General features: G+C 39.0%; 1 protein-coding gene across 5 annotated transcripts in view; it reads right to left on the bottom strand.

Moving 5' to 3' along the window:
* Positions 1–8650: 8650 nt before the first annotated feature.
* The window catches only part of pfkpa (phosphofructokinase, platelet a), a 42686-nt gene continuing 35274 nt past the window's right edge, over positions 8651–16062 (bottom strand). For all 5 annotated transcript variants that reach the window (XM_060869570.1, XM_060869569.1, XM_060869571.1 and 2 more), the window contains 3 exons: positions 15889–15988; positions 11223–11328; positions 8651–9184 (listed from right to left, as the gene is read on the bottom strand). In XM_060869570.1, the coding sequence (XP_060725553.1) occupies positions 9028–9184; positions 11223–11328; positions 15889–15988 (363 nt within the window). In that variant the 3' untranslated portion in view covers positions 8651–9027. The remainder of the gene's footprint in view (positions 9185–11222; positions 11329–15888; positions 15989–16062) is intronic.

The raw sequence follows: 16062 nt of genomic DNA, 5'->3' as shown, positions 1-16062 counted from the left end.
GAAGACCGGCCAATTCTGGAAGACAATAAGAGCTGTGCAGAACACCGACTCAAATGTCTTAAGAAAAGACTTGAAAGGGACAAACAATATCACAACGACTATACAACCTTCATGAACGAAACAATAGAGCGTGGAGATGCAGAAAGGGTCCCACCTAAAGAATTGAACAAAAGCCCTGCCTGGTACATTCCGCACCATGGGGTATATCACCCTCAAAAGCCTGGAAAAATAAGAGTAGTGTGTGATTGCTCAGCAAAGTATAAGGGAGTGTCATTAAACGATTACCTGCTCACAGGCCCAGAGCTAACCAACACCCTGATAGGTGTATTGTGTCGGTTTCGCAAAGGTCCCGTAGCTGTGATGTGTGACATAGAACGTATGTTTCATCAATTCAGAGTCAGAGCTGAAGATCAAGATTACTTTCGCTTCCTGTGGTGGGACAAAGGAGATTTTCACTCAAGTCCATCAGTCTACCGAATGCGAGTTCATTTGTTTGGAGCTGCCTCTTCGCCAGCCTGCGCAAACTTTGGTCTCAAGTACATCGCAGCACAAGGTCAAGGCAAGTTCAGTGAAGCAACTATAAGATTCATAGAAAGAAACTTTTATGTGGATGATGGCCTTATTAGTTTCTTCTCAGCAGAAGAGGCTATTAGTCTAGTCCATGAAGCGAAACAACTCTGCAGTACTGGAAAATTGCGACTGCACAAGTTCGTTTCCAACAGTTCACAAGTTCTGGACTCTCTTCCTAAAGAAGATTGTGTAGAGATGGTAAGAAACCAAGACCTAGCCCTGGGTGAGCAACAGATTGAAAGAGCCCTAGGAGTTAAATGGGAGGTCACCTCAGACCAGCTTCAGTTTCGAATAGTTGTGAATGAACGTCCACTTTCCAGACGTGGAGTCTTGTCAACTGTAGCCTCCGTCTATGACCCACTTGGGTTTGTGGCACCTTTCGTTCTACTTGGCAAGCAAATATTACAGCAAATGTGTCGTGACAAGTCAGACTGGGATGAACCACTCTCAAAAGAACTCAAGCCACGGTGGGAGTCCTGGCTTCTAGATCTAAAGAACCTCGCTCATGTCAAAATTGATCGCTGCTATCTTCCAGCAGATTTTCAAGAAGTTCAGAGATATGAACTCCACCATTTTTCAGATGCAAGTGTTACAGGATATGGTGTTTGTACCTATTTAAGATCAATCAGTAAATTAGGACAAATCCACTGCTCACTTGTCATTGCCAAGTCCAGAGTATCACCCACCAAGGTAACCACTGTGCCAAGACTGGAATTGTCTGCTGCAGTAGTAGCAGTACGTGTAAGTGACATGCTCAAGGGAGAACTGGAGTTGAAAAATGTCCAAGAATTCTTCTGGACGGATTCGCAAGTTGTCTTAGGGTATATAAACAATGAAGCTAGGCGTTTTCATGTCTTTGTTGCGAACCGTATCCAGCGCATCAAGGAAAGTACTAAACCAACACAATGGAAGTATGTCACATCAGAAGACAACCCCGCAGACCATGCGTCTCGAGGACTCAAATCTGAAGGGCTCATTGCTTCCAACTGGTTTAGCGGTCCAAGTTTTCTCTGGCAAGATCAACTTCCCAGTGGAGAGATTAAGGTGGGAGAACTTGACACGGAGGACCCAGAAATACGCAAAGTTCTTGTTTACCACACTTTAACAACAGTAGATTCTTTGGTAGAACGCTTCCTGAAATTCTCCAGCTGGACAAGGCTAATTAAAGCTATTACAAGACTTACCAGATTTGTAAAGGAGTTTAAAGGTTCAATGAAGAGGACTAACGAAGCTACAAGTCTCGATGAAAGGCAAGAAGCTGAACTTACAATCATTACCATTGTCCAAAGATCTGTTTTCTCTAAAGAAATCAAAGAACTTCAGTCCCAAAAGGAGTTAACTACTAAAGACAAGGCAAGCAGATTGTATCGACTCAATCCCTTCCTGGACGACAAGGGCATCCTTAGAGTAGGAGGTAGATTAGAGCATGCAACTTTACATCCACACATCAAGCATCCAGTAATCTTGCCAAAAACCAGCCACATCACCAAGTTACTGATTGATCACTATCATCAGCAAGTGAGACATCAAGGGCGTGGCATGACCATAAACCAACTAAGATCTAATGGCATATGGATTCTTGGCTGTAGTCGAGCAGTATCATCGTTTATCTACAACTGTGTCAAATGCAGGAAATTCAGACGTCGAACAGAGGAACAAAAGATGGCAGACCTGCCTAGTGAAAGAATGGAGACAACTCCTCCCTTTACTTACTGTGGGATGGACTGTTTCGGCCCGTTCTATACTAAGGAGGGAAGAAAGGAACTAAAACGCTATGGACTGCTGTTCACTTGTTTGTGTTCTCGTGCAGTACACATAGAGTTACTTGATGATTTATCTACTGATGCATTCCTCAACTCACTTCGTGCTTTCATTGCTCTACGCGGAAACATCCGTCAACTGCAATCAGACCAAGGCACCAATTTTGTTGGAGCAAGACGTGAGTTCTTGGAAACAGTAAAAGAAATGGATCAAGAATCCCTGAAACAACTAGGCTGCGAGTTTGTCATGAACCCACCCTCTGCTAGCCATATGGGTGGAGCTTGGGAAAGGCAAATCCGAACAATCAGGAGTGTGTTAACATCCATCCTGGATCAGTCATCCCGAACACTTGACGATTCATCCTTAAGAACCTACCTGTATGAAGTCATGGCAATCGTAAACAGCCGACCTATAACAGCACACCTGCTCAACGATCCTACTGGACCTCAGCCACTTACACCCAACCTTCTCTTGACAATGAAATCATCAATAATACTGCCTCCACCAGGAGATTTTGTAAAGGAAGACCTTTACCTCCGTAGAAGATGGCGTAGAGTGCAGTATCTAGCCAATGAATTTTGGCAAAGATGGAGAAAGGAGTATCTGTTGAGCTTACAACAAAGGCAGAAGTGGCACAAGACAAACAGAAATGCGAAGGTCAATGACGTAGTGATTATACAAGATGATACAACACACAGAAATGATTGGAAACTGGCTAAAGTTACTGCTGTCTACCCAAGTCAAGATGGATGCGTACGAAAGGTGCAGTTGCTAATCAGTGACTCTGCATTAGATGACCATGGGAAGAGACTAAGTAAACCAGTTCATCTAGTAAGACCAATCCACAAGACTGTCACATTGTTAGAAGCAGATTAGGACAGTTCATAAGTTCATTTTGGAAATCACAAGTGATTTGGTGGGAGTGTAGCTGCCGCTAGAGGCAACTCTCATTATATATGCATTCAGTTCATAATATGCACTTTACAGTTTTAAGTAAATAAATGGTTAAAATGTTCAAATAATAATTAGAATAAAACAGGAATATATTGTTGTTTCTGTTAGTTTATTTATGTTCTTAGTTAAAACCATAGAAGGGTGAGAGGGAACATATAATTTTGTTTCACTAGGGAATTATTTAATTGTTGCTATCACTTCCGGGGGGCGCTAAATGCAGAAAAGACGCACGAGGTACGCGCTAATGTGCATACAAGTTGCAATTGAAAGAAGTGTTAAGTTTATTGCTGCTCTTTGGGTTAAAGAAGAAGAAACTATAACCTTCAAGTTTATTCCTCTTGAGTTAGAGAGGCCAATGAGGTATGTGTTTGTGTAATTAGCCAATTTAAGTGTATTTTCTGACTTGTTGAATGTGCACTTTATTTAAGTTATGTATGTCCTTCTGTAGTTCTGACGGCATTTGGGCATTTGGGAATTTTCGCATCTTTGGAATTTCGACACTATCGGCATTATTGGCATTATTGGAGCATAAGGCTACAAGACATGTTGAAGACTTGTCCAAAATAAATGTCTGTTAAAAACCAAGAACGACCTGAGCCTTTTATTCAACTCGAGGGGAGTAACAAAGACATTTACCTCAGAAGACGTGTTGATTCGTTGCGACTCTTCTTGAGGAGAAATATGCTGCGAAGCTCTCCCGCGGAGTGAGGAAGAGGTGGACAGTTGAAGTGTCCAATGGAGTTATGAGATTTGCGCTCAAGCTATTTTCAAGACTTTAGATTGGTTAATAACTTGTAAAAATAACAGACCCATGTTGGGACTGACCAATAGCATCGATATGTGAAAAAATATGAAATTGACCAAATTTGGACATACGAGGTTTCCGCCCGACAGCGACGATATATTATAAGCTAATTTATGAACTACTTGGCACGATGATTACCTGATAACATGTGGTACAATGAGATAAGAAATGTAGCATCTTGGACAGTTTTCAGATATTCTACTGTTGTAATAAGCGGCCAATGGAGTAAGTTCTGTTAATGATACATGTGATTTTTTTTGTATTTCTGTTTGTGTTTCTGTTCAATAATAATAATGTCCTTTGTTTTTTGTATTTTGCATTTGTCTTATTTTCTTATCATTAGTTCTCACTGCATTTATTGAGTCTGATTATCCATCTTGTTGTCAATAACGCCAGTGAATCAAGAATTCTGAAGCCTGGATTCAGCCCTTATTCAACCAAGGTACGTAATCACTATGGATGTAAATCTTTCACCTTGTCCATCTAAATGTAAGATGCTCTGTAGGATTTTCCATCATTACAAAATGTTTTATGAGGTCGAAAAATGTATAGTTACTTTCATATACAGATGCTTTTTGATAGAACATTCCCAAAACCCTGATCTAAAGCCTATAGAGCTTCAATCTAATGCAGTAGAGAAGACATTGTAGATTTTTGATGCTTTATTATAAACAGAATGAAAGTTTTGTAGGTTGGAGAAAAATTTAACTGTATCTGTTACAGAAAACATGATTCTGTGTTAAGATGTCATCACGAGGTTGAGTGACACAAAGGAACGTTTACTAAATATTAAACCATATTATCTTGCTTTCTGACAGTTTAAGGAAATGACTCACTGAGGGGTGAAAAGCTTGTGAAATCTGATTTCCAAATAACAGCGTGGACACACACACACACACACACACACACACACACTTGTTACTTGGAAGTGTGGTGTAAGGCTCAGGACCACCCTCTTTATTTGTTATATTACATTATGTAGGTTATTAACTGTGTATGTAGATTATAGTATTACAGCATTATAGTTACTGTATATGATAATGTTTAACTCATATTATGAAAGCTTAATTCTGATCATTTTCTATTACAGTGTGGTTTGTCAGTGCATTAATCATTAATAAATAAAATTTGTTAGTACTGGTAAAGTAAGTCACTGTAGCATTAAAGTTGATAACTTCTTACTTCTGAGGTGTGAATACTGTAATGTAAAATCCTCATTAGGTGTGAACACATTAATTGAACAATGTTAACAATGACTGGTTTTATTTTATTTAATGTCATTGAATTCCGCTGGTATTTTATTATAGAAATGGGCTTGTACTTGGTTTATTCATCTCACTGCTGATCTTACCAATGTTGTGTATCCCACTATTCCTGATGTGATACCCAAAGTGGCTGTTGGAGAAATTAAATCCATGTTCTACCAGCATCAAGATATGAATTAACTATTAATGTTGAAGGTACATATGCTTCAGGGACCAGTACAGAGAAAAAGGAGCTCACTGTGTTCATCAGTTTTGCTGGAACACTTTGGGGACATACTGTACACATGGCTGTGATGTCCAGGTGTCCTGTACTGTATATTAAACAGCTACAGAGAACTTGGATAAGGTTAAGTAGCTACCAGTAACGTGTCACTAATATTGACGTGTACATTATGGAACAGTGTGTTATGTAGTAGATGTTATGGCCAAAGTGGACAAAGTCTAAAGGAATAGATAATAATTATAGTGGAGAAAGTGTAGAAATATAGAAAAAAAAATACTTAAGTCAAAATAATAATATGAATTAGTTTAAAGGGCTCAATTATTGTATGAGTGTTTGTTTACTCCAACACATAGAAACATTTTACTGGGAAGACTGGGACTTGTGGTAGTGCTCAGGAAGAATCTAGAATAATACATAATTATGGAAAAAAAACAAGTCAGAAGCTTAGTTTCAATTAAGACTGTTTTTATTGATGGAAATTATAACAGATTATAATCTGAAAATGTCAAAAGATTTTGGTCTTTTTGGGTCACTTTGGGTGAGACTATAGAAACGGTGGGATACACCACATTGGTAAGCTAAGCAGCAGATTTCTTCTTGAGCATCATGAAGCCGAAGCGATCAGTGTCAGCCTCAGAACGTCCTTGGATTCCAGGGCATTTCCCAGATTCAACATCAACTACTAGTTCTGATTGCAGCAGACCACTTCTCACGCATGCATAGAACTCCCGGGAGCTGCTTGTCGTGAATTTGATGGCACCCAGATGTGTACCAGCTTGTTTTGGCCAAAGTGAAAGGGAGGCGAATATCTCTTCATCAACAAATGTAAACTCTTTCAGATTCCCATCAGGAACACCTCGGACCGGTCATCAGTAAGCCACACCTTCACAGGTTTTATCTCCAAATCACCTTCCCAAACCTTGATCTTTTTCAACAAGGATCCATCATCCATGCCATTAAAATTGAAAGGTTTTCCTCCCATTCCACCAACTTCAACAACACTGGTCATCTTGTTCTTAACCTTAAAAAGACATTTCAAGATGGATGAAAATAGTTCTTCTGATAAATAGGCATGTTTAAGATGAATTGTAGTTAAGATAATAAAATGCCTGAAGCATGAGCTACTGCTGATATTATTTGCTGATTCAGCTCATTAAGCTTCATTAAACAACTGTATTAATAGATGACTTTATGTATGCTAATGGCCAGAGTAATGTTTTACAAAAGGATGCCATCCTCTGTGTTCTAATATTCTGTTCGATTACGTCACCCACTTCCTGTTATACAGTAAAAAGCACATGGGCTAGCATGTCAGTGTGAAACTTTAGTCATGTGTAAGTTCTGTGTTGTGTTATTGTGGAAAGCTTTATAGTGTATGATGCTGTCTTGCATTTATGTATTTGCCAAGTCTTTAAATGTTTTCTATCTGTCTTTGATACGTGGTGTTTAAAGTGTTTCCTTTCCTCATGTCAACTCTTACTGTATGGAACCTCACTCGAACCTCACTGGAACCTAACGCAGAAGTGGATGTTAACTGGCATAATTCAGAACTCTGAGACCCTAAAATGTTATTGACATCATCATGTACAGAGTTGAGTTATGGACGCCTTGTGAACCTCATTTTATACAAATGAGGGTTAAGGGCCTTGCTCATGGGCCCAGAAGTGGCAGATTTGTGGACCTGGGATTTAAACTCACAACCTTCCGATCAGTAGTCCAACAATTTAACTGCTAATCTAACACATTCCTTCAATTTCAAGTACTTCGGTGATCTCATCAAAAGTACATTTGTAAGACATTTCAGTGCTGCTAATAGATAAACATTTTTCTGAGTGGAGTGATAAGTCATATATAATGTCCATGTTTAAATTGGTACACATTAAACTGCTAGGATTCTCAAAACTGACAGTACTGTGTTCACATTGCTAGAAAGTTTCATAATGACAAAAGTTGGTACAGATGATTTCAATTCAAATTAAAGACATTTTAATAAAGTTTGTTTAAGCTTCTTTCAAGGAATATGTGGGGGTGAAATCTGACTTTTTTTTACTATGACATTTTGGTAAATATTAGTGTGTCATCTTTATTAATAGATTAAAGTGTAGTAGTTTTTTTTAAATATTTCTGAATTGGAAAAACACACTAAAAAATGCGCACTTGCTTTTTCCACCTGTTTCAGTGATGAATTCATGACCTCCTCATGACAGTAACCGTAACTGACAGGATGGAGACAACATGGAGAACAACCATTTTTACTTTTTCAATTCTTCACTGTGTTCTATAAAGAACTATTTGTGAAAAGGTGGATGATATTTTAAATTGACAGAAATAAAAGTGTTTTAGAATCAATAGTGGTGTGAACTTTATTACAAATCAAATTCCCAAACCCACTTTAATTGAAACTCTGAAAGTCTTGTAAATATTTAAATTTTTGTATTGTATTTAATGTTTTATCTGAAGTTTGTGATGATTTTTAGAGACTTTTTATTTATGATTTATTTTGATTTATTTCTTTTTTGTCAGTCATTTTACCTTATTTTTTTTCCGAAATGCTTTTCCAGTGTATTATTGCTAAGCAAATTTCACGACGAGACCACGAGACGTGACATACGGCTAAGTACGGTCACCCATCCTCAGAATTCGTTCTTTGCATTTAACCCATCCAAAGTGCACACACACAGCAGTGAACACACACACACAGCAGTGAACACACACCATGAACATACACCCGGAGCAGTGGGCAGCCATTTATGCTGCGGCGCCCGGGGAGCAGTTGGTGGGGGATTTCAGTGCCTTGCTCAAGAGCACCTCAGTCGTGGTATTGCCGGCCCGAGACTCGAAGCCACAACCTTAGGGTTAGGAGTCAAACTCTCTAACCATTAGGCCACGACTTCCCCTTTCCCCTTCACTTCAGTTTTCTAGAAATTATGAGAAGTAAAATAACTTGTTAAAGAAACAAAGCGTTCTTAACTTCTTAAGATGTTCTTGAACACAGCATAATATTAAAGGTTAAGGTTACAGAGTTAAAGTTAGTGAGAAGTAAAATGTCCAAATAACTCACACGAATCTTCAAACAGTTCAACAAGCAGGTGAAGGTTTATTGGTTTAAGAACATGATAGTCACACATCCACTAAACTGTGCTCGAGAGATTGCACTGGACTCAGTTACAGCATCTGGATACTAACGCGTGGATCTACATTAGAGCTCCGTCTTAACAGAGAGGATCACTGAGTAGAAAGTTTGAGTCAGCAGACAGTGGATTACATCAGGGGCACGAACTATAAGCTGAGGATGTGACCGAACTCTTGATGAAAACACTCCGTTTAACACATTCAGTACACGACCGAAGGAGGGAGGGACGAGCAGGGTTTGACGACGAGACGAAAAGCCGATGGTTCACGATGAAGATAAACAGAACACTGTTGTGCCTTGAAGCCACCTTGTGACTTCAGATGGCGGCGGTGACGTCACTTTCCTTGCCTCGGCTGCGCACCACGTGCTCCAGCTGGCCCGAGTCTGACACGTCGTAGCTCGTCTTGTATTTGGCCAAGATCTTCATCAGAGGACGAAGTTTCAGCCACCACTGCTCCTTAGGAATCCTGTGACTGAACACACACACACACACACACACACACACACACGCACACATTATTGTTTAACTTCATTTGTCACAATAACCACTAACCTTACATGGAGAAAAATACTTTTATAATATGCACTCACTGGCCAGTTTATCTATCATAGGGCATAACACACACACACACACACACACACACACACACACCACTGTTTTACTGTATTTGCAACAATAGCCACTAACCTCATATGATAATAAAAAGATTTATGGTATTTATTTATGGTTTGGCCACTTTATTAGGAATAAACTATAACACATACCATACTAATACAGTCTATTAAAGAGCATTGCATTACACACACACACATCTAGAGGCAATTAAGCATCACCAGTCCACACAGATATTAATCAGTCTCCTCCAGAATGATTATTTCTCTTTTGTTCGTATAAATTACTCTCACTCTCTCTCACTCATTTCCTATCGCTTATCCGAACTACCTCGGGTCACGGGGAGCCTGTGCCTATCTCAGGGGTCATCGGGCATCAAGGCAGGATACACCCTGGACGGAGTGCCAACCCATCGCAGGGCACACACACACACACACTCTCATTCACTCACACAATCACACACTACGGACAATTTTCCAGAGATGCCAATCAACCTACCATGCATGTCTTTGGCCCGGTGAGGAAAACGGAGTACCCAGAGGAAACCCCCGAGGCACGGGGAGAACATGCAAACTCCACACACACAAGGTGGAGGTGGGAATTCGAACCCCCAACCCTGGAGGTGTGAGGCGAACGTGCTAACCACTAAGCCACCGTGCCTCCGCTCGTATAAATGGACTTCTATTAAAGGTTAGATTTTTTTTTCCATAGTTTCAGTATGAGATGAAGCCAATTACATTTCAGACTTTCTGTCATTTTATAACCTGTTTCATTTTCTTAACTTGTCTTTACTGAGGGTGGTAATAATCACTGAGCTGACTGTAGATTTCTTATATATATGTATATATTTTTGCCTTTGATTATGTGAAACTGTGAAATGTGATGAACTGTGAAATTTGTTCTGACAGTCATCTACTGCAAAGACTAATGCTTTTCCAGATGGATCAAAATCATGTTTTCAATCCAGAAAATGGTTATATACTAAAAAAACAACAACAACAAAACAACAAAAAACATCCCTAAGGAGACACTAAGAACATAATAACATAATTAAATCAAGTGGCTAATATATCTCAATCTAACAGAATAAAATGGCCCCAACCGTGCTGAGACTCACATGTAACACACACACACACACACACACACACACACACACACACACACACACACATCAGTGTCACTCCTGTATAAAGAACTGAGCGGTGGCCCATTTCCCTTGATGTACAATGAAAATTTGGGCTGAAAAACCGTCTATCAATCATTAAACCTACAAAGCAGCCGATGCGATCGGCAACGTTTATAAAATGGCTTCAGAAGTCATGCTGCGATACGGTAAGCTTTATAAAGCGTTTCATAAGTACAAGTAAAAGAAAAATGTTGGATATGAAGCATTCAACTCTATCAGAACACAGATTGGTAGAATAAGCTCACTTCCAATTCAAGACATTTATCCTTAATATTATGGACGGCAATAATTTTAGAGCCGACTTCATTAACTATTTAAATATTATGACAGTGATCCGTCATCTGTAATGAGTTATAACAGCTCTGAAAAAGCATGGAGAAGGTTTTAAACACAAGTTTAAGTAGTGGAACAATCATAGTGTTGGCTACTGAATTTCTGAGTGTCTACAAATATGCTGTATGGAACAGTTTTAGCTCAAGTGGTTAAGGCTCTGGTCTGATCAAGGTTCAAGCCCCAGCATTGCCAATCTGCCACTGTTGGGCCCCTGAGCAAGGCCCTTAACCTTCTCTGTATTATAGCTCTGTGTCCTGACTCCAACCTCCAAGGTTGGGATATGTGAAGAAAGAAGTTCATTGTGCCGTTATGTATATGTGACAAAATAAAGGTTCTTCTGTTCAGTTTCGTGTGGGACAAGAATCAGCGACATACGTACACAAAGTCTGTGTCGTCTTTCAGCTGAACCACCGGTTGGAAGATGAGGTTACGACGCCGCATCCCCAGCAAACAGGCAGAGTCCTCGGTGTTAGCAAACACTCTCCCTGCAAAGCAAACGCACACAAACGGATGTGTAAGGCATTAGAGCCGTCTGGAGTGAGTTCTATCTTGAGATAGAGTTATATTATATTGAGTTATCGGCAATAAGCAGATTTATATTAATGCCTTGATAAATTCTCAAATTTTGATTAGTCAGAAAGTGTTTTTTTTTTTTTTTTGCTCTAATACATCATGCTAATACATCCTTACTATAGCAGCGAATAATTCGTAATCCAAGTCTGATGGCAAAAAAAAAGATTCAGAAAAACAAAAAAGGATCAGAAAAACTGCTGTTATAGAATTGTTGATATCGTGAAGGATCTAATTTGCATTTTTGGGATTTCTTTCAGGCTTCCTAGTAACATGATATATGTGTTTCTTTTATATATAATTTTATTTAAGTTATGAGATAAATAGAGGCTCCCGATGCGACTGCTTATAGCTGCTCTAAATCAACTCTAAATGTAGATATAAACGGACAAAAATCATGACACCCTTTTTTGGTATTAGAGGAATAAAACGCTTCGTGACGTGATGTTAAATCTTTGATGACTTTCCTGTAAGAGCAGAAACACAACACAAGCAGCAGAGAATGCAATAAGACTTTCATTCACTTCACACTATATGAGCACGATACAGTATATAGTATATTATCATCATGCAAGCAATACATGTGAAATCTGTGTAAATGTGAGCAAAGTGTTACCTTCGTCTGTAGTCGGCCGTACGCAGGGCAAAAGAGGCAGAAACACACAAATCAAACCCAATACCAATGGTATAATCATGCATATTAATGAGATGCATCATTACATTTACAGCATTAAGCAGACGCCCTTATCCAGAGCGACTTACATTTTATGTCATTTTTATACAAAAATGAGCAATTGAGGGTTAAGGGCCTTGCTCAGGGGCCCAGCAGTGGCAGCTTGGTAGACATAGGAATCGAACTCACAACCTTACGTTTGGTAGCCCAACATCTTAACCACTAGGCTACTGCACCATCTTTATCTCTAGACCTTTAGAGAACACCGTGTTTACAAGCATCATCACAGCACCACATCATTACATGCACTAAACGGTGTTTCACACTGAGATTAGCATGAAAGCTATTTTTGCTTTTTAACGTCACTGTGTTAAGTTAGTTAGGAAATGTACTTTATTTACATAAGAGGTTGTTTCACAATAATAGCTGAGACAGATTTATTTCAGCTTTTATTTACTGTATCTGACTTTCAGTGGGCCAAATGTTCACATGCACTTTGTTTGTGTTGCCTTTGAATGGCATGGACATTAGTCCAACACTTGGTGTGGTCTTCCACAAACTTCACACAATACTTAATGTTATTTATTTATTTTTTACAGCTCAGTCCACATTTACAAGGGATTCAGGTCTGGCTTTGGTTTACTCAAATACTGAGCACTCAAATACTGAGCACTCAAATACTCAACTCAAATACTGAGCACTCAAATTCTCAACTCAAATACTGAGCACTCAAATACTGAGCACTCAAATACTCAACTCAAATACTGAGCGCTCAAATACTGAGCACTCAAATACTGAGCGCTCAAATACTGAGCACTCAAATACTGAGCACTCAAATACTGAGCACTCAAATACTCAACTCAAATATTGAACACTCAAATACTCAACTCAAATACTGAGCACTCAAATACTGAGCACTCAAATACTCAACTCAAATACTGAGCGCTCAAATACTGAGCACTCAAATACTCAACTCAAATACTGAGCACTCAAATACTGAGCACTCAAATACTGAGCACTCAAATACTGAGCACTCAAATACTCAACTCAAATACTGAGCACTCAAATACTGAGCACTCAAATACTGAGCGTTCAATTACTGAGCACTCAAATACTCAACTCAAATACTGAGCACTCAAATACTGAGCGCTCAAATACTGAGCACTCAAATACTCAACTCAAATACTGAGCACTCAAATACTGAGCACTCAAATACTCAACTCAAATACTGAGCACTCAAATACTGAGCACTCAAATACTCAACTCAAATACTGAGCACTCAAATACTGAGCACTCAAATACTGAGCGTTCAATTACTGAGCACTCAAATACTCAACTCAAATACTGAGCACTCAAATACTGAGCGCTCAAATACTGAGCACTCAAATACTCAACTCAAATACTGAGCACTCAAATACTGAGCACTCAAATACTGAGCACTCAAATACTCAACTCAAATACTGAGCACTCAAATACTGAGCACTCAAATACTCAACTCAAATACTGAGCACTCAAATACTGAGCACTCAAATACTGAGCGTTCAATTACTGAGCACTCAAATACTCAACTCAAATACTGAGCACTCAAATACTGAGCGCTCAAATACTGAGCACTCAAATACTCAACTCAAATACTGAGCACTCAAATACTGAGCACTCAAATACTGAGCACTCAAATACTCAACTCAAATACTGAGCACTCAAATACAGAGCGCTCAAATACTGAGCACTCAAATACTCAACTCAAATACTGAGCACTCAAATACTGAGCACTCAAATACTCAACTCAAATACTGAGCACTCAAATACTGAGCACTCAAATACTGAGCACTCAAATACTGAGCGCTCAAATACTCAACTCAAATACTCAACTCAAATACTGAGCACTCAAATACAGAGCGCTCAAATACTGAGCACTCAAATACTCAACTCAAATACTTAGCACTCAAATACTGAGCACTCAAATACTGAGCACTCAAATACTCAACTCAAATACTCAACTCAAATACTGAGCACTCAAATACTGAGCACTCAAATACTGAGTGCTCAAATACTGAGCACTCAAATACTCAACTCAAATACTTAGCACTCAAATACTGAGCACTCAAATACTGAGCACTCAAATACTCAACTCAAATACTCAACTCAAATACTGAGCACTCAAATACTGAGCACTCAAATACTGAGCGCTCAAATACTGAGCACTCAAATACTCAACTCAAATACTGAGCACTCAAATACTGAGCACTCAAATACTCAGCACTCAAATACTGAGCACTCAAATACTGAGCACTCAAATACTGAGCACTCAAATACTGAGCACTCAAATACTCAACTCAAATACTGAGCACTCAAATACTGAGCACTCAAATACTGAGCGTTCAATTACTGAGCACTCAAATACTCAACTCAAATACTGAGCACTCAAATACTGAGCGCTCAAATACTGAGCACTCAAATACTCAACTCAAATACTGAGCACTCAAATACTGAGCACTCAAATACTGAGCACTCAAATACTGAGCACTCAAATACTCAACTCAAATACTGAGCACTCAAATACTGAGCACTCAAATACTCAACTCAAATACTGAGCACTCAAATACTGAGCACTCAAATACTGAGCACTCAAATACTGAGCGCTCAAATACTCAACTCAAATACTCAACTCAAATACTGAGCACTCAAATACAGAGCGCTCAAATACTGAGCACTCAAATACTCAACTCAAATACTTAGCACTCAAATACTGAGCACTCAAATACTGAGCACTCAAATACTCAACTCAAATACTCAACTCAAATACTGAGCACTCAAATACTGAGCACTCAAATACTGAGTGCTCAAATACTGAGCACTCAAATACTCAACTCAAATACTGAGCACTCAAATACTCAACTCAAATACCGAGCACTCAAATACTGAGCGCTCAAATACTGAGCACTCAAATACTGAGCGCTCAAATACTGAGCACTCAAATACTGAGCACTCAAATACTGAGCACTCAAATACTGAGCACTCAAATACTGAGCACTCAAATACTCAACTCAAATACTGAACACTCAAATACTGAGAACTCAAATACTGAGCACTCAAAAGAAGCCGGGAAATACAGCCACAAGTGCACTCCTAATTAACTCGTAATGATCACAATTAACCAATCAGAAGCCTGGAATTCCAAGCATAGAATTTCCAGACTGTTATCATGGTGTATAGAACATTTGACCTACTGAAATTATATAATAAATGAAATATTATATAAAGGTATTAATGTTAGATATTATAAGATATAAACATAAGAGATAAACAGTAACTTAATTTGAAATGTCATAAGAGTATAAATAAATATTCCAATGATACTAAAAGAAAAAATAAAAATTCACAAATAAATTCACAAAAATCTTTGAAAAATATTTTTTTACAATTATTTTTCTTATTATTATGTACAGGGGATTGTGTATAGAGTGTTGAATTGTCTTGGAAACATAAAAAAATCATATTGTGCTGTTTTAACAGAATATAATCCCTGTTAAGTCCATTTCAGTTGCAGGTACTAACCCTAGTTCACAAGGGGGTAAATACTTTTGCAAGACACTGTGTACTGTTATTCCTACATCTAACCTCAAACCCATCAATAGCCTCAGCACCCACAAGAGGTATTTATTTAGTTGTGTAGGTGTCTTGGGCTGTCTGTGGTCTGTATGATGCCGCGTCACTGCCGCGTGTCTCGGTCCGTCTCTCGTCAGAAGACTGTCTCGGCATGTTAGAGTCTGTCAGCTCTCTCTCTGTTCTGTTCACTTACCCTGCCTGTAGCACTCGTTCAGCTTCTTCGAGATCCACTGCATGGCCTTGGCTGAGATTTTAGTCCCAAAGTTGCGGTCGAATGGGGATGGAGCGCCTCCCTGGGGAGAGAGAGAGAAAGATGGAGAGAGAGAGAGAGAGAGAGAGAGAGAGAGAGAGAGAGAGAGACAGTGTT

This window comes from Tachysurus vachellii, chromosome 5 (assembly GCF_030014155.1).
Source record: "Tachysurus vachellii isolate PV-2020 chromosome 5, HZAU_Pvac_v1, whole genome shotgun sequence".
NCBI lineage: Eukaryota > Metazoa > Chordata > Actinopteri > Siluriformes > Bagridae > Tachysurus > Tachysurus vachellii.
The sequence above is the reverse complement of the archived record's forward strand: the minus strand, read 5'-3'. Positions and strand labels throughout refer to the sequence as shown.